We start from the raw sequence: 27,562 nt of genomic DNA, 5'->3' as shown, positions 1-27,562 counted from the left end.
GCAGTTTACATAAATCTCCCCCATTATCTCCAGGACACAGCACATTGTCATAATACTGATCATGCAACCTGGAAGATGAAAAGTGCAGAGTCTGGAGGGAACAAACTACAGAATGGGATACTTCACAGTAGAAGTCACTGATCTTGATGGATTTCTCAAAATAAAGTTGGAGTGCTTCTTTAAACGGTGAAGAGCCACACGACCGGGTCGGATTCCGGTACCCGTCACTTTTATTCTTCATCTGTAGTGCGGATGGCTGCAGCAAGCCACCATCGGACATGCATAGTACAAACTTTTTTTTTCTAAATGGTTCTATTTTTTAGTACGATTGCTAGGCAATGATGCTAGTACCAACGACCTTTTTGTAATGTCAATTGCAGATTGACCACGGGTCGGATGGCTTCCATTGACTTCAATGGAAGCCGTCCGTGCAGAATCCTAAACATTCTGCTTTTTTTTTCCTCCGCTCACGGAAATCACAATTTGTTTCCACGAGTGTGAAGGAAAAAGTGGTTTTGCATAGCATGCTCTGAATGGTATTTGCCTATTGCCTTTTGCCTTTATGCTCCAGGGCAATTCTGCATTTCAGAATGACTGCTTACACTCTCTATTAAATGTTATCATTACAGGACGCCAAGTGAATACATTGCAGCAATTTATGACTTAAGCAACTTGATTACGCAACGTGAGCAATCCCTTCATCATTACTTTGATTTTATCTACCGCTTTTCCTCCAATGGAAGAAAATTCTACCGTGCATGCAGAATTGTTCATGAGTTTACTGCAAATGTAGTGAAGTTGAGAAAGAAGGCTTTGCAGGAGAAGGGGGAAGAGAACTGGATCAAGTCCAAGCAAGGAAAGACCAAGGATTTCATTGACATTATATTACTGTCAAAGGTCAGGCCAAGTGTCATCAATAAATGTCAGTTTATGATGTGGATGGATGTTTGGAACGCCTTGTCTACATTAAATACTATGATTATTAGCAACTATAGTTTCAAAAAAGCTTGACAGAGGAAGGGAGCTCACCCTGTTAGCCCGTTGGCTCCCCACAATATGATGACTGACAACACAGATATGTTTCCATAAACATTTTTGTATTAAAAGGATTTTATTATGAAAATATAGCTCATCACGACCGCATTGGAGTTGTGTATTACACAGGCTCTGTAAGCCCTTGTTATACACGGTAGCTCACAGGCAATCAATTACACTTCCTTGCACAGTTTCGCTCACATTAGCGTGTCAGAATTGTGTAATCAGTGAGTGGAAAATTGAGCACAGCATAGAGCCTATTGTTCTCCATCTGTGGATATATGCATCATCAGGGGCGTAACTATAGAGGATGCAGGGGTTTCGGTTGCACCCGGGCCCAGGAGCCTTAGGGGGCCCATAAGGCCTCTCTTCTCTATATAGGTAACCCAGTACTACAAATAAAGCATTATAGTTGGGGGCCCTGTTACAAGTTTTGCATCGGGGCCTGGGAGCTTCAAGTTATGCCTCTGCGCATCATCACTAGGTGGCGGCACGGAAAATATAAACAAGAAAAACAGGTGTACTGCACATGACTGACTGCATGAGTAGCTACAATTTCACCGCCATAAGCGGCTGTATGCAGTCAATGCAGGCTGTCCAACCCGCAGCCTATATCTATCAGGATGCGGTTACTAGTTCCTAACTAGGATTGTGCCGTTTAAATAGAAATAGAATAGCTAGTCCCTTAACTGATGTATAGAGAGCTTGATGTCTGTCTAGCTAATCTATAGTAAAACTGCGCCATGATAGTATTTCAGCGGCGTAGTATCGATTCAAAATGAAACAAAAATAAATAAAAAGAATGGCGGCATGACAGCCCTAGTGGTGCAGTTTGTTTCATTTTGAATCGATACTACGCCACTGAAATACTATCATTAGATATCAAGATTAGGCTTACTAGATTAGTACATATGTAAGCTTTGGCGCAGTTTTACTATAGATTAGCTAGACAGACATCAAGCTCTCTATACATCAGTTAAGGGACTATTCTATTTCTATTTAAATGGCACAACCCTACTTAGGAACTAGTAACCGCATCCTGATAGATATAGGGTAAAAGATCTATTTCTACATCTTATAGATCTTAATAGATCTTATTCTGGACCTAGTTGATCAAGGTTCTATCAGAATAAGATAAGGAGACAATTTTCCTAATTGACTGATATTACCTGGATCAGGGTACATAAGCTACTATCCAGCTTATTTTACTGGAACTATCTCCTTTTGAATGCCCCTGAGGAACCCACGTTGTGGGGGAAATGCGTAGGCCTGAACTAACCGCTCAGGCTTTCTTTGTCATCCACTGTAATTGGGATGACTCCTGTGCCATAATTGTCGAAATACCTACGACATCAGGTCACTATAGGACTAAGCGAATAAATAGGTTAAGCTGACCTTTGTCGCCTGACCTAACTGGTCCTTATCTATTTACTAAAGTGGCCCGGTCTAGATCACTCTTATCTTCTTTATTCTTTAAATATATGTATTCGTTTGTCCTTCATTTTTTAACTGATAGCAATAAAAGTTATATTTTAGTATTAATAGTTTTCAGGTCCATTCAGTTAGCTTCTTGAAATTATACTGGACTGATTCTGCCTCTGTGAAGAGTTGCTTTGTTACCTTCAAATCAATATTTTTAAAGTTACACTCCTCAAAAATACTTTAGGTTTCACTGAGGCAGAAGAATCTACGTATTTCCGTTACGCCCGTTCACAGTGTAGACACTAATTAAAATTTAATTCTTTATTAATACCAAAGATTAAAAATGCAGGGCACCAACAGGATCCCGTGATCCTCCCTGGGTGAGGGGGACAGGAACCTAACACATACACACACTTGGAACTAGAAACAAAGACAAAAAGTGCCTAGTACCACCCGGGGTGAAGTGGCCGCTCAGGTGGGATGGCTAATACTGGTATTTGTGTGGTTGTCACAGTGCTGTTGCAGTATCAATCAGATCTGCTAACTATACATATGAGGACTTAATAGGTTAAGATGACGAAGAGAGATATCCACTCAAGGCTAACTTCAAACTCTTTAGTATACTCTATATGTTATTAGGGTTAGGTTCGATGCATTTCCCTACGGTATCAAGTAGTTCATCAAGAACCACCCTAGCCCTAAAGAAAGAAGGATACCAATAAACCCCTATTGTACTTCTATTGTCCTAGGTAATAGATGCGACTAATCTTATGTCTGATCAATTCTTCAGGTAAACAGCTGGAAGTCCTAGTAGAACATAAGTAGGAGAGGCGAGCTACGGGTGTTACTGCACAGTCTAAAAGCTTGGTTTTCCCTCTTAGTCCAAAATTAATCTGGACTGTTAGATTTGTTGATCCTCTATGAACTGACCTCTACCTGCATTATAGTTTTGTATCTTGATAGGCCAGCTGAGCTTAGTTTTTATAGATATCACCAACTTCATCCTGATTCGGCGGCGTCTTCCACGACGGAGCTTCGCCGCGGGATACCGCAACGCCCGTGGACATGGAGCCTTACTGGCAGTTTTTGGATCAGAAGGAATTTTACTATTTATCTGACTTGCTTCATTTTTCAGTTGCTGTGGACATCAGACACCAACCCTGTCTGTCTGGATAAATCCAGTCTAAAGTCTCCATTGACTTTGGGTTGCCACAACAAAATCTGCACGAGGCAAGCTGATACAAGCAATATCCTTATACGAATAGTGATCTATCCGTCTCCAATCAATATAGTGAGCTGTGAGGGATATATGCTTGGGGTCTCTTTTTCTGTTTCTGTGCTTTTGTTGGCCCAGTAATTAATTTAATCAAGCTTAATAAAGTTTTACATTTTTATTGTCTACTAGCTTACCCGTCGCGCGTTGCTGTGAAGACAGACAGACATACATTCATTCGTATATCTAGATAACAACCAATCACAGCGCAGCTTTCATGTTACCTCAGTGGTATAATATATAACAACCAATCGCAGCGCTGCTTACATGTTACCTCAGCTTTATAATTTTCAAGTTTCTATGTGAGAAAATTACATTCCGTACGTAAAATTTGGACGCTAAATCTTTTGCGCATAGAATTGAACAATCAAGTTGGGACCCATTAGCTTTTCCTATTTATGACATAATCAATGCTCGTGCCAAATTTCAAGTTTCTATGACATTGGGAAGTGAGAAAATTAGATTCTGTATGTAAAATTTGGACGCTAATTCTTTGGCGCTTAGAATTGAATAATCGAGTTGGGACCCATTAGCTTTTCCTATTTATGACATAATCAATGCTCGTGCCAAATTTCAAGTTTCTATGACATTGGGAAGCGAGAAAATTAGATTCCGTACGTAAAATTTGGACGCTAATTCTTTGGTGCATAGAATTGAATAATCGAGTTGGGACCCATTAACTTTTCCTATTTATGAAATAATTAGTGCTCGTGCCAAATTTTATGTTTCTACGACATCGCAAAGTGAGAGAATTAGTGGCAATGATGGAAATCAAACGATCTACGTGGGGGGGCGTAACTGTCGACGACGCTCGCACACGCGCCATTTATCATAGCATAATTGTACTATGCCTATAATCTTCCCAGGAGTGTACTTAACAACTTCCCAAAGTTTCATGGCGATCGGATGAATGGTGTAGTAGCGCATAAAGGACAAACAGACAGACAGACACGCAGACATACATTCAATTTTATATATATAGATAACTGTGAAGGGTCTTAGTTGAATAGTCATATAGGCGTTAACTGCCTCAGTGAAAAGTTCATACGTGTGGGTGTAAAACAGTACTTTGTACAGTAGTTGGAATACACATATGTTAGAGCAAAAGGATTTTACCATGCAATCTTAGAAGTCCTCTCGTGGACATGAGTTTGATCTACCATGTATCATTTTCATGACTGATCTGATGGGATTAGTATTCATATCCAAGCATACATAATATGTATGTAAGTGGAAGGTATTTTAAGATGGCAATTGTTTATAGGCAGCAGGAGGACCCTTTTTACTCAACATACCCAATTCGATGAGTCAAGTGCTCCTTGTTCATCCTCCTGTTGTCTCTCTTTGTGGTTGTGGATAATCTCCACCCCACATGGTGTTAACACATTCTCTGTCCTGCCTTATTTGTAATATATTTCACAAGGAATTTACTGCTACATTTTCTAAAAATACTTTAATAATCTTTTGACCCAGGATGAACATGGCCACCCACTATCTGATGAGGAAATAAAAGATGAAGTGGACACATTCATGTTTGAAGGTATGTCTGCAGTCCAGGCCGAACTTAATATACTTATTTGAGTATTATTTATATGGGGCTTATACTATTAGGCCGCTTTCACACAGGGGCGACAAAATCACGCGATTTTCTCACGATGCGTCAGTGCTACAAATCGCACGTATGTGAAGCCCATGCTTTCCAATGGGTTCCTTCACAGTAGCCATGTTTTGCAGGCTGTTACATTGAGAGAAAAAAAATTGTGGCTATGTTTTGTAGCCCATGTTTCCCTATGGAGCCTTCCTTTGTGTTGCAATACATCACGCGAAAACGCGGTTTTCATGCAGTGGGATGCAACTTTTACATCAGGAAGTCCTACTGTTTGAGCCGTGAAATAATCCCTAGCTGCATTAAAAAAAAGACTCCTAACAGGCTTGTCTGCTCCACCGCACGTCTTCTTCTGAAGCTCCGGCACACTTATCTGTAGTTTTCAGCCAACGCTTCCTGGTTTGGAGGTTCAAAATCCTTACCTCCAGGAAGCGCTGGCTTTGATTGGTTCTCGAGCGCCGCGGCTCAGCCAGTCACTGCAGTACTCGATGAACCAATCACAGTTATTGCATTGAATGATTATGGGGGCAGCCATCTTGCCTGAACTGCAGTCATAGATATGCTTTATAGCAGCCACATGGACCATAGGAAACACTAAATTGGAGATGACCCATTGACCTCTATGGAAGAGTGTTCCAGGCATTCTATATGATATAAGCAGAGGACGTTGTGCAGGGAGGGGCAGGAGGTGGGCTCTGACATCTACTATTATGAATGGTGGATCCTATGTTATAAATACTATATATATGTGTTACCGTTAAGTGTAATTCTACCTGTGGTAATAATCAGATGACTGATGAAACTTTCCTTCAACAGAACAGTAAGTGTCAGCCTATTCTGAGGCGTAATGGCTAGTGTGAAAACTGCAAGATTTCAGAAAAAAATTTTTTATACAGATAGCGACATGGAAATTTTTGAAATAATCATTAAAAAATTGTTACCTGCTTTTACACCGAATGATTTTCGCTCATTTGAAGTATAATCGTTCCGTGTAAAAGGGCCTTCAGTACCTATAAAAGGAAGCCAGGCTATTTTTCCATGGTCCACGTATATAAATGCCGAAATGCTTGAAGCATTCCACTAGATTGCAATATATAGGAGGCAATCCAGCGTCCCACAATGGCATCAAGTTGATTTATCCCAGTTTATACACAAACCTGACATTGTTGAGCAACAACCCTCCACCATAAATATGTCTTGTGTTCTCTCCATTAAGGGCATGACACCACAGCCAGTGGACTCTCCTGGATCTTGTTTAACCTGGCCTCTCATCCTGAATATCAAGAAAAATGCAGAGAGGAAATAAAGGAGTTATTAAGAGGAGAGACAACACACTTGGAATGGTGATTATTTTGCACTATATTATTTATGCAATGTTATTTGCTGTTCATACATGCAGCGCAGATACTGTGAGATTTTGTTAGAGGGAGCTTGTCACATTGAACATGCAATATATTATAGAGTAGGAGGCATTAAGAAGATTGATATATAGTTTTGTGGGAAAAGATTCAGTACAAGGCCATATTCAGACAGTAGGATTTGGACAGTATTCTGCATTTGTATTTGTAAGCCAAAACCAGAACTGAGTCCAAAATACACAACAAAACTTTCTATTATACTTTTTTCTTCTGTTGGCAGCTAATCGGGAGGGTGGCCCATCCTGGCTCCCCTTTTCCCCTCATGAGACACGCCAATGGGTAAGCATGGCTCTTATGAAAGCACCCAGGGCTGCCATGCTTCGATGCCTCTGGCAGGGCTTAATCGGCAACATGCAAAGATATTATATGTTGCAATACAGAGGTATTGTAACATATAGTGCAAGCCATTAAATTATTGCAAGTTCTGTCTCATAAGAAGACTGGTGCTAAATTTTGTGGCCAGGCTTAAAGGGCCATAAGCGTAAAATGCTGCGTGAGCCAGGCAGCATTTTTCCTCTGACAAGCTGCTGGTGACAGGGCCAATTGCCACAATTGTACTGCGTATGACAATGTATTTCACACATGATGTCATGTGCAGTCCAACATACAAGAACATAAAACATATTTAAAAAACTATTCTTTTCCCTCTTGTATAAAATTTAAAAAAACACGTTTGGTATCATCATAACAGCTTGTACAATAAATTGAACACACTTTTTAGCCCTCAGAGCAAATCCTTTATGAAGAAAAGGGGCAAAAATGCTTTTTTTGGTATAGTTAACTTTCCAAAAAAATGCAATAAAAGTGAGCACCCCAAATTGTGACAATAAAAACTACAGCTCATCAAGTAAAAAGGAAGCTACATGCACAGGAAAATAAAAAAGTTATGAGACTGCGAATGCAGCAAAGCAAAAAAAATATATATTTTCCAAAAAAAATGTTTATTGTGCAGACTTGGAAAAACCTTAAAAACATATCTTGGTATTGTAATTGTAGCAACCTGCAGAAAAAAAATGTGATCAGGTCCATGCTGCATGATTAACGCTGTAAAAAAAACAATGGCAGAATTGATGTGTATTTCTCCCTACCCTCAAAAAAACAAGCCCTCATATGACCACTTCAGTGGAAAAATAAAAATTATGGATTTTGAAGGGTGCATTCAGACAACCGTATATCGGCCGCGTATTCACGCCAGCCAATATACGGCGTCCCTCTCTGCAGGGGGAGGAGACTGGAAGAGCCAGGAGCAGTGCTCTGAGCTCCCGCCCCCTCTCTGCCTCCTCTCCAGCCCCTGCACTATTTTCAATAAGGAGAGGCGGGACTGGGGTGGAGCTAATTCCCGGAACTTAGCCCCACCCTAGTCCCGCCTCCTCTCATTGCAAATAGTACAGAGGGGCGGAGAGGGGGTGGAGAGGAGGCAGAGGGGTTGCGGGAGCTCCGAGCACTGCTCCTGGCTCTTACAGCCTCCTCCCCCGAAACGGTGCGCACCTAAGAAAGATAGGACATGCTGCAGGTTACATGTAGCTCCTTGGTGCGACAAAACATAGGATCTGTCCTATCTTTGGTGCGTGCTGTACGGGAGTTTCCATTGACTCCTATGGGAGCAGGAAGATTCATGCTGCTTACAGCAGGACATTTAACTCCTTGAGTGGCAGGTTTCCTACCACCCTGTCGTGCCCACCAGGGCAGGTTTTTTAAAATGGTCTAATCATTGAATTTCAACTAGTTTTGCAGTTGCGTCTCAAGAGCCATAACTTTTTCATTTTTCCATTGACATGGCCATATAAGGACTTGTTTTTTGCGGGACAAGTTGTGATTTTTTAAACAGGGGGGAGGAAAAAAGAAATGGGGAAAAAAGAAAAAAGGGGCCATGTCATTAAGGGGTTAAATAATGTATTAACTTCCTTCTCTGGGTCATTACGACGCACATGGGTACCACATGTGTGATTGTATTTTTGATTTTTTTACAAAGTAAAGGGAGACAAGTGTTTTTTTTATTTTTTTAATAATTTTTTTACTTTTTTTTTTTTAATTTTTAAAAAAATTTTTATTTATTTTTGTCCCTTTAGGGGACTTCCACAGGGACCCATCAGGACCCCTGATCACATTTCAGGGGTCCGATGGTGACAGCCCTTTACATGCTGCAGTGACAGCCCTTTACATGCTGCAGTCACATAGACTGCAGCATGTAAAGGGTTAACACAGCAGAGATCGGAGGTTTTCTCTGATCTCTGCTGTAAGAGCTAGTACCTATCTGTCCTCTGACAGCTAACAAGCAGCTCTCCCTGCCACAGAGACCATCGGCTTGCTTCTGACAAGCCGATGGTCTCTATGGCAACCTGTAAACAAAGCAGGAGGTTGCCGGTACATCGGCAATATCTTCTGCTGGTTTTTCAAAGCCTTTGCACTGCTCTGTGTGGGTCTGTGCAGGCAGAGCACACTGTCACAGCTTGTGACAGTGTGCTCTGCAGCTCCCATAGTGATACATAGCGATTTCCGGGCTATGTTTCTGTGAGCAGTGGAGCTCCTCACGGAACTTTTCCGGGCGTGCCACTCAAGGGGTTAAGACATGCTGCCCAGAATCACAATTTAAATGTCCCGCTGTAAACTCCTGCTAGTCCCTGCAAGGTTCCCCCCCCCCCCACACACACACACACCTATACTGCGCAAAAAAAGCGCTTGTCTGACTGAGGCCTTAATTTCGAAGCAGTAATTAGTGGTTCTAATCTGAATCCTTTAGTGCAGTGCTGCTTAGGGCTCACTTACACAAGTGTATGCTTTTTTGCACTCGGCCAATTGCGGTTACAAATCACATGAATGAAGAATAGCCTCAATCGAGTCCCAAGCTAAGTTAGCGGTTTCTCATCCATCCACATGGCTGTCTGCTGCGTTTCACTGAAAATATATGCTGCTGCGTGGAAATCCCCCGGTTGGCAGAAATCCTGGGAATTACTTATAATGCTTAAATTGAGCCAGCTGTGTTCTTTTCCCAGCGTTGGAGTCTATGGGAGCCTCCAGCGTATCTCAGCAAAAGATAGAGCATGACTTATCTTTTCACACACCGTAAAAAATTGTCAACCGAAAATGGTCGCCGATGTTCTATCATTGACGGTGCGATTTCTTTACACCCCACAAAAAACGCTCATGTGAATGAATACATTGGAATCAAATGCTTCACATGGTCGCAATTTTTGATACAGCTACATTAGCTGCGTATATACGCTCGTGTGCATAAGGACTTAGTCTATTAGGTGAGGCATTAAGAAATTGTGTCTTTGGAGGCAACGTTAAGATAAATCTATTTGGCTTAAAAGCATTCAGGACAGTGAAAAATGGGCAATGGTTGCAATACAGTATTTACACCCTTTTAGCCCAAGAGACTTTTCTTTTAATGGCTGGAAGTTAAATCAGTGCGAAAATCCCAAATGGTTTTGGAGGTATCGGACCCCTTGTCCCAAGACATAGGGCCCACTTACAGGTGACAATTGTCTCTCAAAATGTGTTCAAATGAACGAAAGTGCGCAACAATAGTTACCTCTAAATGTGAGCCATCATGCACTTTTCGTTTGCTTTTTGTTTGCTGCTCAGTTTCAGCCTGCATGAAAATCAGCAGCAGTTCGCTCACTTCTCGTTACGCCTAAACACTCCCGATTAGGGTTTCACATAGAGGGCTTAGTCACACGGGCGCATCGGCGCCCGTGTGACTGCAGGTGGAAGACAGCCGCACTTCAGGACGGACGTCCCTCTGCAGCGCGAGAGGAAAGAACATGAGACCGGCTTCCTTGCCGGTCATGTGTTTTTTCTTCGGAGCTGCGGGGGAGTTGTCCGTCTTGAAGTACGGCCGTCTTCTTCCTGCAGTAAGGGCTCAGTCACACGGGCGCATCGGTGCCCATGTACGGGTGCCGAAGCATCCGTGTGACTAAGCCCAGAATGTGAAGCACTAAACGAGAAGAGAACAATTCTCAACTATGATCTGCCTGTCTGAACATTCTGCATAAAAGCGAACAACTGCACACAAATTAGCGGTAACATCACTTGCTTGTTAAAATAAGAATCGGCTCGTGTTAAAGGGGCACTAGTTCTGTATTCCTAGGTTTCCAGTTTTCTCTCAAGGTTATGGAACTTGAGAGGAAAATCCTAACTGATAAAGAATTCTCTCAAAAGATGATTTCTAGCTTAGGTAAATGCACAGGAGCAATTCAATGGGATAGACCTGTTAGGCATCTGCGCCCTACAGGTCATCCTGTGTAAAAACATCCTCAGGAATGAAGAAAAATTACTGCTAATATTTACACTACAATATGGTAAAAATGTATTTTTTAGATCCTCTATACCTTACATTAATCTCCAAGCTTTCAAAGAAATTCTAACAACTAGTTCCCTAAACTGTCTGAATGTCAATCCTAGTCGTTTGCTTTCCAGCCGAACGATGATTTTTAGTTCAGCTTAAAATCCATCGTTCGAACGGAGAGCTGATAGCAGGGAGTGCATACTGTGTTTCTCCATGGGAGCGCTGATAAGATTGTATTGAGCTGCAGTCCCACAGCAGAACAAAGGTGCTGTATGTGGATAGCAGATCACCTGCTGTTATCTGCATACAGCGCAGGGAGGCTCATTTACATGCAAATGAAGCTATTAAGCTACTAATGGGCATTAGTGCCCATTAGCAGCTTATGCAAAAGAATTGCTCAAACTGTCAATCATCCTATCTTTTGAATGAATTTTGAGCGATCATCTTTGCGCGTAAATGGAGCTTTAGTCCCTTCTTAGGACATTAAACTGGGTAAACTAAACTCATTAACCAAGTTCCCTTTGGAACCTTCTACCTCCGTTAGAATCCTGATTGTCATGATCATATTTTCTGATTACATTAAAGGGGTGTCTAGGACTTTGAGTATTGATGACCTGAGTATTGAAGTCATTAATAGTTGATCAGGGGTCCGCAGCTCAGTATCTCTCTCTCTGTGGTGCTATCATTGGCGAAGACAGACAGACATACTTTTTTTTTAATATATTTAGATAACAACCAATCACAGCGCAGCTTTCATGTTACGTCAGCAGTAAGAGAAATAACAACCAATCACAGCGCAACTTTTATTCTGCCTCAGCAATATAAAAAATAGCAACGAATCACAGCGCAGCATTCATTTTACCTCAGCGGTATAATATATAGCAACCAATCACAGCACAGCTTTCATTTTACCTCAGCAGTATAATATATAACAACCAATCACAGCACAGCTTTCATTTTACCTCAGCATTCTCAATATCCAGGAATTGTCTTGTGATACGTTCGGCGGATGCATCATTTTGTAGTTGAACACGCATCCCGTTGCTCCTAATGCCTTTTGCTTTTGTGCTTGAGATGGAAATCAAACAATCTTTGTCTGGGGGGGCATAACTGTCGATGATGCTCGCGCGCGCCACCTATCGTAGGATAGATGTACTATGCCAGAAATCTTCCCAGGAGTGTACTCAACAACTTCCCATTAACTTTTCCTATTTATGACATAATGAATGCTCGTGCCAAATTTCAAGTTTCTATGACATTGGGAAGCGAGAAAATTAGATTCCGTACGTAAAATTTGGATGCCAATTCTTTTGCGCCTAGAATTAAATAATCGAGTTGGGACCCATTAGCGTTTCCTATTTGTGACATATTCAATGCTCGTGCCAAATTTCAAGTTTATATGACACCGGAAAGTGAGAAAATTACATTCCGTACGTAAAATTTGGACGCTAATTCTTTTGTGCATAGAATTGAATAATCAAGTTGGGAGCCATTAGCTTTTCCTATTTATGACATAATCAATGCTCGCGCCAAATTTTAAGTTTCTATGACATTGGGAAGCGAGAAAATTAGATTCCGTATGTAAAATTTGGACGCTAATTCTTTGATGCATAGAATTGAATAATGGAGTTGGGACACATTAGCTTTTCCTATTTATGACATATTCAATGCTCCTGCCAAATTTCACGTTTCTATTACATTGGGAAGCGAGAGAATTCGATTCCGTACGTAAAATTTGGACGCTAATTCTTTTGCGCATAGAATTGAATAATCGAGTTGGGACTGATTAGCGTTTGCTATTTATGACATATTCAATGCCCGTGCCAAATTTCACGTTTCTATGACATTGGGAAGCGAGAAAATTAGATTCCGTACGTAAAATTTGGACGCTAATTCTTTGGCGCTTAGAATTGAATAATTGATTTGGGACCCATTACCTTTTCCTATTTATGACATAATCAATGCTCGTGCCAAATTTAAATTTTCTATGACATTGGGAAGCGAGAAAATTAGATTCCGTACGTAAAATTTGGACGCTAATTCTTTGGCGCTTACAATTGAATAATCGAGTTGGGACCCATTAACTTTTCCTATTTATGACATAATCAATGCTCGTGCCGAATTTCATGTTTCTACAACACTGGGAAGTGAGAGAATTAGTGGCAGTGATGGAAATCGAACGATCTACGTGGGGGGGCGTAACTGTCGACGACGCTCGCACGCGCGCCATTTATCGTAGGATAGTTGTACTATGCCTATAATCTTCCCAGGAGTGTACTCAAAAACTTCCCAAAGTTTCATGGCGATTAGATGAATGGTGTAGTAGCGCATAAAGCACAAACACACACACACAGACAGACACGCACACACGCATACATACAATTTTATATATATACTCACGCCAAATTTTGAGTTTTTATGACATTGGGAAGCGAGAAAATTTAGATTCTGTACGTAAAATTTGGACGCTAATTCTTTTGCGCATAGAATTGAATAATCGAGTTGGGACCCATTACCTTTTCCTATTTATGACATAATCAATGCTCGTGCCAAATTTCATGTTTCTACGACATCGGGATATATATATATATATGTGTGTACATACATATATATACACACACACACACACACACACACACACACATTAGTGGCAATGATGGAAATCAAAAGATCTACGTGGCTCTGTACGTGTCATAATAGAGCCTTAATGACATCACAATGCAGCTTTAACTGTCAGACATCCAGTGATGGAAATCAAACAATCTACGTGGGGGGGGGCGTAACTTTCGACGACGCTCGCGCGCGCGCCATTTATCGTAGGATAGTTGTACTATGCCTATAATCTTCCCAGGAGTGTACTCAACAACTTCCCAAAGTTTCATGGCGATCGGATGAATGGTGTAGTAGCGCATAAAGGACAAACAGACAGACAGACAGACACGCACGCATACAGACATACATTCAATTTTATATATATAGATGTATAAAAACACCAGTTCATAACCTCAAGCTGAAAAGATGTTAAGTTATGCAACAAGACAATAGCACAAAGCACACAAGTAAGGCTGAATGCACATGGGTGGAAATTCTGTGGCAAGATTTCACGTGGAATTTCCGCCGTTGCACGCTGCCATAGGATTGCATTGGTTTATGCAATCCTATACAGACAGTCGCGATTGTGATCGCGGAAAGCTCGCGTGATAAGAAAATCACACCATGTTGTATTTCAGTGTGAGCCTCGAAGCATCATTGCTGGTGTGCCGTGCTCTACACTGCGCATGTGTGGCTGTGCGCCAGCCACCACATCCGTAGAGCACTGCGAAGACTCCAGACAGGTAAGCCGGGGGTCACTGCAGGGGCATGGGTCACATCCCGCTGCAAGAATCTCGCAGTCGGAATCCGACCCGGCAGTCTGCATTTACCGTAAATCAACTAAAGGATAGTTAAAAAGGATTTCGTGTTTTGAAATAGCCAACTAGTCCTTAAACCTAGTGATATGCTGTGGCATAATGTGTTACGCACAAAGCACCCCAGAAATATTGATGAACTGAAATATTTGCAGGATAGAAAGATTTAAAATTCCTCATCAATATTGTTCAAATGTTACTTGTAGCTGGGGGTTGCAATTGCTGCCAAAGGGGATTTTTTAAATTCAAGGGTTGACTTTCCTACTTTGCACTGAGGATGTTTACTCAGTTTACTCAGTGGCACAACTGGTTGTGTGTTATTAGTTTAGTTAGATTGTCTTTGTCTATAATTGTGGCTTAGATAATCAGACTTTTTCTTGCAACTGTATCAATATACTCAGTTCATCCTGGTCTATACCATGTTGCTGACAGATTGAACTGCGTGTTCAATATGACGGTTTCCCTTTAACCATCAGCTGTACCTTCTAAATGATTTTTACATATTGTGCATATTTTTTCAGCATATTTTCTAATACTATTTTATGACTGGTAAGGCATCAACAGGTATTCGCTAGCCGCAGTTTGAAGTATAGTAGCCTGCACTCCTGACTGATGCATTGTAGCATCAGAACATTTACACAGCATTATTATACACGCTGTGTGATACACTAGGGAAGGATGGGGTGGTTCTGTGACAGTATTGAAACAAACTGGGCCATTCACTTCTTTTGTGTATTTAGTGTCAGTGTTAGTTTGTGCTGCTGGGACCTGTAGTACTATGGGTTTCCAGGAGCACATCTTCACATGTGGCATGCTTGTGCTGGCTTGGTGTGGTTCTCCAGCCAGCTAATCTCCACTGGTTTGCTGCATATTTATACCAGTCCCTCTGGAAGAGAAAGCTGGTGTCTCTTCACTCTAGGGTTTGGGGTTTCTTGTATGCCTGTTATGTGTTATGTGTTTATAGATGTGAACAGTGTCATGTTCACTGTGCAGGTGGCAGGACATCAGGTGTGAACAAGCATGTTCAGTGCATATGTGTGTGAACAGTTATGTGTTCTGCGGGTCTACGCAGGTGGCCAGACATTAAGTATGAACAGTCTTGTTCTGTATTGCATGCTATCCCTAATGTGTTGGTGTGAACTGTGTCCTGTCCTGCTTTAGTTCATTTTCCACCTTGGGCAGTTAGGTCCATAGGTTTCAGCGTGGGGTCGTCTTTATTGGGACGATCACCCTTCTTGCAGGCTGGTATCATATGGAAGTTGTCTCGTTAGAGTAAGGACCCACGAGGCAACAAAGACCCTTGAAGAGGGCTTGCGGGCTTAAGTATCTTAGCCAAAATACAAACTAATACCTTGTACATTCTATAGTTATTCCATCTGGCTATGTGTGCAGCTATGCTGGTGACTGTTTTGAGCATTTGTCAGTCATGATTTATGGCTGTCCATGAGTCCTGTTCCTAGTTCAAAAGTCACTGTCCCTTGGTGTCTCTTGCGTTTTTGTGTAGCATCTCAGGTTAAACAGCCAGTATGTCCTTGTATGGATACGATATCTTCCTTGTATCTGTGCTGAGGCGCGGCGCGTTAAAGCACCGGACATAACAGTCAGTTTTATAATGTTCACGTTTGTTTTTGGAGTACAAAAAAACGTAATTGAGTAGAGGTGTCCTCTGTGTATTCTGGCCACTTCCCTGCAGTGCAGCGCTCATGTCTGATGCTAATGAAACATCATCTTGAGAGTAAGATTTTTTTTTACTTTCAGTCAATTCCATGATGCATCAGCTCAGCATTAGTTAAGGTTATACAATAGATATACAGTCAGGAAGATGATCTGCGATCTTCTCTATTATAACTGTCATGAGCTGTGCGATCATCAGCAGCTGTAATATGAGTGCCTGTGTGTCAGCACAATGGAGCACTAAAGGTATATTCTTGTGTTCCAAATTAAGGGTTAAAATTTGAGCAGCTCGGAGAATCACTGACATGTCACACAGCATTTGTGTAAATCGCTAATTATTCAGTTTATTAGTTAACCATCCAAAGAATTTATAGTCCTTTAAGACAAATACATTAAAAAGGTCACCTGACTTAGCATATGCATAACTTGTTATGGCTTGTTATTACTGATGAAAAAACTTGGCAAGTGCATTGACGTCGGTCTCTGGGCAAACCTCTTCTCTCTAGTCCCGCACTGTCTAGTATCGTAAACTGGTAATCTATAAGTATTCCTAAACTTGGTTAAGGTTTATATATGTATAGAAAATCAAATAAAGCAACACAGATGATAAAGAGTTCTATTTGCTAGTACATTTCTAAAACAAAGTCCATATTTGGTCAGCTGTCTGGCTACACATTTGTGTGAGAGAAGGTCGATTGCAGTTTTTTCTTCTTCAGGCCTTCTAATCTTCTGAGCAAAAATATCTGTATACCTGTGTCAAGTAAGTTAGAAAGTGGAAGAGAAACAAGATGGTGTTCAATAGACACTATGGTTTCTCTCACATGTGTCCCCCTCTTGACAGTTGCAGTGGTAAGGATCATGTAATAGCATCAAACAGACTCAGAATCAACCTGTATATGGGAAGTTACAGGCTGTAGCAGCCAGTGGCAGAGCTCAGTGATTGAGCGCTGTGATTGGCTGCAAGAGGCCAGAGGATCATGCAAACAGGCTGCTGCAGCCTGTAAGTGTTCCATAAGAAAGGCAACAGTGCTGGGGAATAGGGGAGAGGTGAGTATTAAAAAAAAACTCGGACTACCCCTTCAATTTTAGATTTTTTTTTAGCTAAAACTTTAAATCACTAATTTAGAAAATGAATATATGAACATGTCTGTATCTGAGCACAAACTGTTTCTTCAGCATATTAGAATTCAATATAATGTAGGAAATACTAGACAACCCTGATTGTATTTGTGATTTTTGAAGTTGTTCTCTTCATGCAATTGTGCCATTAATTTTCCACTGTAGGGATGACTTGTCTCAGATGCCATTTACCACCATGTGTATTAAGGAGAGCCTCCGATTACATCCCCCAGTGACAGCTGTGTCTAGACAATGTACCGAAGATATTACAATGCCTGATGGGAAAGTTATTCCAAAAGGTATATTCTAGTACTGTATCACATGAACTTTTAGAAATAAAATTATCATTGCAAATGCAGATATATGCAATACTGTTATGACTGTGTAAGCGCTCAGTTAGTCGAGTGTTTGTTTGCTGCACATTTTTCTGCGTAAAACGCATGCGCACAAAAATTCCCGTGACTGAAGCAGGTGTCACGTTGAAAAAAAAGCACTTGGCTGTGTTAAAAACTTGCACATAAAGTGCGGTGCCCGGTATCCCCTGCTGCAGCTGTGGTCAATGGGGCCGGCGGCAGCAGCGGTGGCCCTTTTGGGAACATACAGAGAGGATCGCGATCCTCTGGCACAACAGTGGCCGAGGATTTCTTTCTCTCCGCGGGGAGTCCCCTCATCACTGAACACTGTGACAGCATTGTCACAGTGTCCAGTGACAAGGGGACTGCCCGCGGGCATGAAGAATTCTCCTACCACAGCTGTCACAGCTGTGGCAAAGGAGCGCGATGTTCTCCCTCTGCTTTCAATGAGGCCTGCACTTCTGCAGCCCCATTGAAAGCAATGGGCTGCTGGTAACCCCTGCAGTGATTTTTGGGGAAGGCCTTTAAATATAAGCCCTTCCCTCAAAATCATCCCTAGAATGATTTTGAGGGAATGTGTAAAAAATTTTAAAAAATATATACTCATTTCTCTGCCGCTGCCGGGGCTCAGGCTTGTCTAACCGCTTGTGCTCCTGAACTGCTCTGAAGTGCTTTCAGCAGGCAGGGATTTAAAATCCCCACCAGCTGTAAGGGCTGCCTCTGATTGGCTGAGTGCAGGGACCAATCACAGGCAGCACTCAGCTGTCATTTAATGGCTGTCATTCAAATCTAATTTGCAATGGGAGCTAAATAATTTTGATTGCAACTATTCACAGAATAGACAAGTGTCTGATCTGTGGGATCCATCTCCTGGGATGAAATGCCCTATTTTCAAGAAGACAGGGGTCCTGAGTTCCCTCCTAAAAATGTAGCTGCGGTCACGTTTCTGCACAACTTCTTTATTCATTTGTATGGGTGTGCTGGAGGTGGTTGAGTACTTTTTACTCAGCAGTTTCTTAGAGATGAATGAAACTTGCACGACCCCTTACGTTTTCATGATCGGGTGGGAGGGGGGGGAATTGTACCCCCTCCAATCAAGATCTTATCACCTAGAGTGGATATAAAATGTCTATTCACCCATGGTAAATTGTTTTTGTGTAGTGAGTACTCCGCTGCCATTATTTAAAGTGATTCTGATTTACCCAATATAAAAGTTCAGCTCTTTCAGTAGGATTTTTCTGACGTTTTTCTGAAGTTTAAATTTGGCACAACAGTGACATTACTAAGAGCTGAATGAAACTTGATTTTAAAAAAAGAAGAAAATTAGTCCTGCAGGAGGCCAAGAGGTCTACAGCAACATTAAAGGAGTTGCATGAATTCCTGGCAAGTACTGGCTGTATAGTGTATGTGACAACCATCTCCAATATTCTTCATCTGTCTAGACTGTGGGGTAGGGTGGCAAGATGGAAGCCTTGTCTCCCAAATAAAAAAAAAACTCCAAGCCCGGCTATGTTTTGCCAAAACCTACATCAAATGTGCCAAAAGAGAACATGTTCTGGTCTGATGAAACCAAAGTTGAACTTTCTGGCCAAAAATTCCAAAAGGTATGTTTGGTTCAAAGCTAACACTGTGCATCATCAAAAGAACACCATACCCACAGTGGAGATGGTGAAGGCAGCATTATGCTTTGGGGCTGTTTTTATGCTGCTGGATCTGGGGCTTTAGTCAGGGTGGGGATTACGAAAAGTTCTAAAATATCAGTCCATTTTGGAACAAAACCTTCAGGCCTCTGCTAAAAAGCTGAAGATGAAGAGGAATTTCACCTTTCAGCACGACAACAATCCAAAGCATACCAGCAAATCAGCAAAAAAATGGCTTCAACAGAAGAAGATCAATGTCTTATAATGGCCCAGCAAGAGCCCAGATCTGAATCCCATTGAAAATCCGTTTGATGACCTGAAGAGGGCAGTACACACAAACTGCCCTCGCAATCTGACTCTGATTTTGAGTGCTTTTGCAACGAAGAGTGGGCAAAGATTGTCAAATCAAGATGTGCCATGCTGATAGATTCCTACCCAAATAGACTGAATGCTGTCATAAAGTCAAAGGTCACATTAACCAAGTATTAGTGTTATGGTGTGCTTATTTATGCAATCACATTTTTAAAGTTTTTATTAAGTTTTCTTTTTCATTTTCTACCCTAAATAATTTCAGTCTATAAAATTCCAGATTAACAGGAGTTTTGAACCAAAGAATCTTTTTAATCTGTAATCAACGTTGCAGAAAATGGAAAATTAGATTTATGCCAATATTGTACAGTATTTGAATTATTATGCATACAGATTAGAGATGAGCGAGCACCAAAATGCTCGGGTGCTCGTTACTCGGGACGAACTTTTCGCGATGCTCGAGGGTTCGTTTCGAGTAATGAACCCCATTGAAGTCAATGGGCGACCCGAGCATTTTCATTTTTGTATATCGCCGATGCTCGCTAAGGTTTTCGTTTGTGAAAATCTGGGCAATTCAAGAAAGTGATGGGAACGACACAGCAACGGATAGGGCAGGCGAGGGGCTACATGTTGGGCTGCATCTCAAGTTCCCAGGTCCCACTATTAAGCCACAGTAGCGGCAAAAGTGGCCCCCCCCCCCCCGCACTGTCAGCGTAAAGATCGTTCTCCTCTGCCAAAGCTGTAACAGCTGTGGCAGAGAAGAACGATGTTTGCCCATTGAATTTAATAGAGCCAGCAATACAGCAGGTTCCACTGAAAGCAATGGGCTGCCGGCGATCGTGGGATGAATTGTCGGGAAGGGCTTAAATATATAAGCCCTTCCCTGCAATTCATCCAGAAATGTGTAAAAATAAAAATATATACCGTATATACCGGCGTATAAGGCGACGGGGCGTATAAGACGACCCCCCAACTGTCACCTTATACGCCGGGAATACAGCGGAGCAAAGAATAAAAATCATTACTCACTTCACCGGGCATTCTGCAGTGCTCCTGCAGGCTGTCGCTCCCTCCTGGTCCCCGGCAGAGCATTGCTTTCTGGACGCAGTGGTTGAAATCCCCGCCTCCAGAAACACACGTGCCTTCAGCCAATCACAGCCATTCAATGACATCATTGTCATTGGCTGTGATTGGCTGAAGGCACGTGTGTTTCTGGAGGCGGGGATTTAAAGCCCTTCGTAGAGAAAGCAATGCTCTGCCGGGGACCAGGAGGGAGCGACAGCCTGCAGGAGCACCGCAGAACGCCCGGTGAAGTGAGTAATGATTTTTATTCTTTGCTCCGCTGTATTCCCGGCATATAAGGTGACAGTTGGGGGGTCGTCTTATACGCCCCGTCGCCTTATACGCCGGTATATATTTTTATTGCAACACATTTCTGGATGAATTGCAGGGAAGGGCTTATATATTTAAGCCCTTCCCGACAATTCATCCCGCGATCGCCGGCAGCCCATTGCTTTCAGTGGAACCTGCTGTATTGCTGGCTCCATTGAATTCAATGGGCAAACATCGTTCTTCTCTGCCACAGCTGTTACAGCTGTGGCAGAGAAGAATGATTTGTCTTCTATATATTCTCAATGGGGTCGGCGCTGCTGCCGCCGGCCCCATTGAGCGCATATAGAGAAGAGAACAGAAATCGCAGATCACACATAGGTGCGATCTGCGATTTCTATGGCCTAAGAAGGACCGTTGGGGTTCTTGAAGCCTAAAATCACTCCTAACACTCTCCCTATAGCAGCTTCGGCATCAACAACACTTTCCCTGAACTATGTCAGAATGCATCTGTGGCGAGCCGCGGGCGGGCAGATTTTAATACTCGGGTGACACCTAATCTCGCCAGCCACTCACTGCAGGGGGGTGGTATAGGGCTTGAACGTCGCAGGGGGAAGTTGTAATGCCTTCCCTGTCTTTCTATTGGCCAGAAAAGCGCGCAAATTTCTCAGGGAAGAAAATGAAAGTAACCCGAACATCGCGTGGTACTCGTCACGAGTAACGAGCATCTCGAACACCCTAATACTCGAACGAGTATCAAGCTCGGACGAGTATGCTCGCTCATCTCTAATACAGATCTTTTTCTCCCTAACTTGACAATGCTTGTCTTAATCAGGTAACATCAGCCTCATAAGTATTTATGGAGCTCATCACAACCCCGCTGTTTGGCCAAATCCAAAGGTACAAATGTTTTTGATTTCTTTTAGATTTATATTTTTTACTGCCTCTAGTCAAAAGCATTTTCCCAAAAACACAAACTTTATTTTTTTTTTTTTAGGTCTATGATCCATATCGATTTGATCCAGACTCAAACAAAGAGAAAGCCTCACATGCATTTGTACCATTCGCTGCAGGACCTAGGTAAAGTTAAAAATGTGTAATATATCTTAAATTCTAGCCATTTAAGATCTTTGCAGTATATCTTAAATGATTTCTATGTTTGTCACTCTTTTTCTCTATGTTCTCTATACATTCTTGTTGGTTTATAAGTCACCAGAAATTCTAAGCTACATTATCATTACCAATTAGTTTTCAAAATCATCTTAAGCTCCTACCATATACATTTTCGTATGGGCTACTGCATGAGACTTGGCTAATTTGCCAAGTATAACCTACAGATGTGCGTTAGAATATGCTCTCACAAGCTGATACAGTTTCTCAATCTATCCGTCACATAACCACAGTAGATGGACATTGGATTGCGTTGACTTATGAATGCAATATATTTCATTCTTGCAGCGGAGGTAAATCATGAAATACTCCCAACGCAGTAGATGCACAGTATGCTTATCAAATTTCATGCCACATTTACGAATGGATGCAGCTTCAAACAAGTATATTTAGAGTAAAATTATGATTGAATATCATGTAAAGTCCACATTCAGTTTTTTTTCCACATTTATTAATATAATATATATGTATTTTAATTTGCAGGAATTGTATTGGCCAAAACTTTGCAATGGCTGAAATGAAAGTGGTGCTTGCTCTTACACTTCTGAACTTCAAGGTGACCTTGGATCCCAATAAGTCAGTCCGCAGGCAGCCTCAGTTGATCTTAAGAGCAGAGGGTGGGCTGTGGCTTCAAGTGGAAGCTCTAAAACATTAAATATACAGCAGAAGATGGAAAGCTTTACAGTGGACTGTGAACAACAATTTTAACATTATATTCAACTAATTAAACTCTATTACTTGGAATCACCTGTCACCTTCACAAAGTGTTGGCAGACATATTGTAAGCAGAACTAGTATAAAACCGTCTTTACACATCGCAAAATCACTGTATTCTGATTTTGCAGGAAATCTGCAGTGGCCAAATCCGCACCTAAATGGTGCAGAATTCAACACTTGTATTTCAAGGGTTGAATTCCGCAACATAAATAGGCATGCTGAGGATTTAGAATCTGAAGTGTTCTTTTTAAAAACACTGCTGATTCGTCGCAGATGTTTTCCACATCATGTAAGGCCTCCTGTGGACAGCCTGGTCGGATGCGAACCATTTCCCTGCACTGACCACTGTGGCTTACCTGCTCCCGCCGTCTCCCCACTCTGCTATGTGCCGGCTGCCGGCCAGACGGCACATGTGCAAAGAGGAGCCGGTGCGTCACTAGTGACGTTTCTGTGTGTTTCTGTGAGATCTAATGCAATCCTATGGCAGCGTGCACGAGCAGAAATTCTGCGGGAAATCTGCTACGGAATTTTTGCCCGTGCCCATTTGGCCTAAAGAAGACTTCCGTCCACATGGCTTGTATGCAAACACTAGGATTCTGCTAGGATAAATTCCATAGGATTTTTAATACCTGTGTGAAGGTGGCCTAAAGTGAGTGCCACATGTGAAGGGTCTGCTTTTCTGTCCATGGACTGTGTCTGTATTGCAGCTCATCCCGGTTCTACAGTACAAGACATAGTACATTGATAGGGAAAGTGCTGTTCCTGGGTAAAAAAAAAACCTTTTTTTTTATATTTCCAACCCCCTTTTCTTTGTATGAAATTGTTTGTACCTGGCAGATTAAAAGACTGCATGTTGTTTGAGCCCACAAAGTTGATAAGTTCGGTGGAAAGGTGACATGTTCCCTATAAATGGTCATATTGTCAGTTTAGTATATACAGTCCCTCTGTGAAAGTCTAGCCTCTGCTACATATTTGTGTTTTACGTCATATTATCTGATTTTACCAATTTTACATTTTTTATACTTTGCATGCCAGAAGAGTCCATACCACATCCAAAGTGATGTCACATTTCCCATTTTGTTATTATTAAGACTATTTTCAAATGTCGATAATAGAGACAGCTGGTATTCTACAGGAAAGGTTTCTATGTATGCAGACTTAGGCCCCCTGTCCACGGGCGTTGCGGTATCCCGCGGCGAATCTCCGTCGCGGGAGCCGCTGCCCGGGAGCAGGAGCCTGCAGATGGATCTCTGCAGGTTAGCCTATCTGACAGATAGGCTGACCGAGAAGAATCGCGGCAATTCACAGCATGCTGCAAATTGCTGGCTGCGAGCGCAGAATTGCAATGATTCTCCACTCATGCACAGGGAGCAGGCGCTTTCCACAGCAACACTATGGAATGCTTCAGACGGCGTGACTCGCCAGCGATTTACCTCCGGCGAAATGACGCCCGTGGACAGGGGGCCTTAAGATATTCATAGAAACCTAGGTAAAGTCTGTTTTGTACATTCATTAGTTATAGTAAGTTTATATCTAAAGCAACTATTAATAACATAATAATAATCTTTATTTGTATAGCACCAACTTATTCCACGGCGCTTTCAAAGCACAGGAAAACACACACTACGACATGAGGTATACAAATGGGATGGGAGTGATACAGGAGGTTCCAGGCGCAAGAGATGAAACAAGGGGGAGCACACAGAGTATAGCAAATTACATATGGTATTCATTTTTTTTTTGCAAACGGGGTGGGGATAATAGAGAAGGTACAGGGCCAGGAAATCTGCACGATAGGAAAGGAAGAAAATGTGGGAAGCCATAGGAGCGGGCAGGGGGACATGTTGTGGGGATGGGGGATTAGATCAAGAGATTTGGTATGCTTCTTTGAAGAGGTGCGTTTTTTTAAGGTGTGTCTGAAGTTCCATGCGTCGGGGATTGTCTGGATGTTTTGGTGTAGAGCGTTCCAGAGGACCGGTGATGCTCTAGAAAGGTCCTGGAGGCAAGCATATGAGGTTTGTATTAGAGGGGTGTTTAGTCTGAGTGTGTTAGCGGATCGGAGTGTGCAAACTGGGTAATGTAGTGACAGGAGGGAATAGATATACGGTGGCGCTGTGCCATGGAGAGCTTTGTAGGTGAGGGTGATGAGTTTGAATTGTGTTCTGTAGCGGATGGGCAGCCAGTGCAGTGATTAGCATAATGCAGAGGTATCCGAGAAGCGACTGGATAGGAAGATGACTCTAGCTGCCACATTTAGTATGGATTGGAGAGGGGAGAATCTGTTGCGGGGATGGCCGGTGAGCATCGAGTTGCAGTAGTCGAGTTGGGAATGGATGAGGCGACAACGAGTGTCTTTAGTGTGTCTGTGGTGAGGAACGACCATATTTTAGCAATATTCCTAAGGTGCAGGTGGCATGTTCGGGCCAGAGATTGGATAAGGGGGAAAAAGAAGGAGTCAGAATCCAATGTGACCCGAAGATGTTGGGGGGAGGTCAGCTGGCAGAGGGTGGGAAGATAAGAAGGTCCCTTTTACAGAGGTTGAGTTTGAGAAGAAAGGGAGCATATGGTGTTAGAGACAGCGGACTGACAGTCTGTGATATTTTGGAGGAAAGGTGCTGTGATATCACGGGAAGACGTGTATAGCCGAGTCTTGGTAATTCAGTGGTGCCTGTGTATCCTCTTTTTCTGGAGTTCCCTTGCAGTGAACAGGTGAATGTGAATGTGGAGGTGGCAGGAGGTGTCTGGAGGGCTTCAGCCGGTTGGTGTGGTCTCAGAGCTGGAGAGTGGGGGTCAGCTCAGCTGATGGGTCGGGGTTGTGTCACCAAACCATGTTGGCCATGTTAAAGTAAATTCTCCACTGTTCTCTTAAGAGAGAAGTAGCATCCGACACATTTGGCAGCTTCTTGCCTTCCCATCCTTCCTCCATAATTAAGCTAAGCTGAAAGTGTACCCTAATTCGGTAATAAAACTGGCAGAACTACATCTTCACCATCACATTATGCTGCTCTGTTCACAAAACAATTACATTGCATTCCTAAGGACAAATGGGTTTCTGATTGATGAGGAGTTGATTTCTGTTTATGTCACCTAAGTTTCAGATCAGTTATATATTGCCAAAAAAAGACATGTTTCAAACCACTCAGAAAAAGGGAAGTATGAACATTATTCAGCTGTAAATTTGGCACTATTCCATGATGTCAATTGGCAAGATATGTAAACAAATTGAAACAAAGTATATGTGTTGGATAAAGTTAATACAATATAATTGAAATGATGTATGAGCCATTTCTGACATTACAAATAGGCCCACTCAAATTCACCATACAAAGATACCTCAGTTCTTGTTCAGCAACACACAGATATCACTGGAAATTCCCAAAACAAGAAGCAGAATAAAAAGCTTTTAATTTCTATGTTACATCTCGTGTCTGAAAATGATTTGGGCTGAATTTCCCCATTAAATGGAAACTTCAGTTACTGATTAACTTCCATCCTTTAGGTTTTGTGAAAGCTAATGAGATATTAATACATTATTAAAATGTAGTTATAGAAAATTCTGCTGCATCAAATACAAATGCTAAAGAGCTATTAACCCTTTCCAATCCAATTTGTATCCTGGTTTTCCTAGGGGGCTTACTCTTTTTCTGCTGTTATTCAACCGCGCTAAATGCTGGTTAAAGCCAGTACTGCATGAGGTGACTCATTAGATAGGCTCCAACAGCAGAGAGGCTGGCAATATACAGTAAGAGAACCCCGATGGATATCTTCCAACATCGAAGCTGTACAGCCTTAAATCATAATGTCTTCAGAGGTCAGACAATGGATTGGAAAGGGTTAAAAAATATTAAATGTTTGATATATTATGCACAATGAATATGAATAAAAATGTGATTGTTATTGTTTTTTATCAAATCAGTAATGATGATAATAAAGTCCAATGTAATGTAACCAGCTGTCTTTTAGCAGTCTTCACTATAAATTTCTGCACTCACGTGTTTGAAAAATTGTTTAAATAAGTTTAAATTAATTATTAGGGATGAGCGAGCATACTCATCTGAGCTTGATACTCGTTCGAGTATTAGGGTGTTCGAGATACTCGTTACTCGAGACGAGCACCACACGATGTTCGAGTTACTTTCACTTTCATCTCTGAGAAATTTGCGCGCTTTTCTGGCCAATAGAAAGACATGGAAGGCATTACAACTTCCTCCTGTGATGTTCCAGCCCTATACCACCCCCCTGCAGTGAGTGGCTGGGGAGATCAGATGACACCCGAGTATTTAAATCTGCCCCGCCCGCGGCTCCCCACAGATGCATGCTGACATAGATCAGGGACAGTGCTGCTGATGCTGCTGCTGCTATAGGGAGAGTGTTAGGTGTTATTTTAGTCTTCAAGAACCCCAAGGGTCCTTCTTAGGGCCACATCTGACCGTGTGCAGTACTGTTGAGGCTGCTTTTAGCAGTGTTGCACAATTTTTTTTTTTTTGTATATCGGGCGTGCAGACCATAGCGTCCTCAGTCTGCAGTCATTTTACTCAGTATAGGGGCAGTACTGGTGAGGCAGGGAAAGAGGTATACTGGCTATATAGGCAGTGGGCTTTTTCCCCAAAACTTCCAAAAAATACAATATTAGGCCTGCCTGTCACTGCCTTCAGTTTACTGCGTCTCTGCTGGGGGTAGTAGTTGTTGAATTAATACCCAGCCTTGCGCATAATTGTTGCCTGCCTCTGCAGTGCGTTACGTACGCGAAGTCAGCCTCCAACAGGGCAATCAAAATACAGTGCATATCACAGGCAGTG

The 27,562-nt window shown here is 42.1% G+C and overlaps 2 protein-coding genes across 2 annotated transcripts in view; both read left to right on the top strand.

Annotated features, from left to right (window-relative positions):
- The window catches only part of LOC136575386 (ultra-long-chain fatty acid omega-hydroxylase-like), a 257,782-nt gene that overhangs the window by 70,005 nt on the left and 160,215 nt on the right, over nt 1-27,562 (top strand). The gene's annotated exons all lie outside the window — the stretch shown is intronic.
- LOC136616740 (ultra-long-chain fatty acid omega-hydroxylase-like) lies at nt 113-26,711 on the top strand. Its single transcript, XM_066594217.1, has 8 exons — nt 113-186; nt 630-897; nt 5,204-5,270; nt 6,553-6,679; nt 17,411-17,544; nt 21,712-21,776; nt 21,874-21,956; nt 22,530-26,711. The coding sequence occupies exons 1-8, from the start codon at nt 113-115 to the stop codon at nt 22,699-22,701; spliced, it is 990 nt and encodes a 329-aa protein (XP_066450314.1). The 3' UTR covers nt 22,702-26,711.

The sequence above is a fragment of the Eleutherodactylus coqui genome, chromosome 1, assembly GCF_035609145.1.
Source record: "Eleutherodactylus coqui strain aEleCoq1 chromosome 1, aEleCoq1.hap1, whole genome shotgun sequence".
In the NCBI taxonomy this organism is placed as follows: Eukaryota; Metazoa; Chordata; class Amphibia; order Anura; family Eleutherodactylidae; genus Eleutherodactylus; species Eleutherodactylus coqui.
This window is presented reverse-complemented; position numbering and strand designations above follow the sequence as displayed.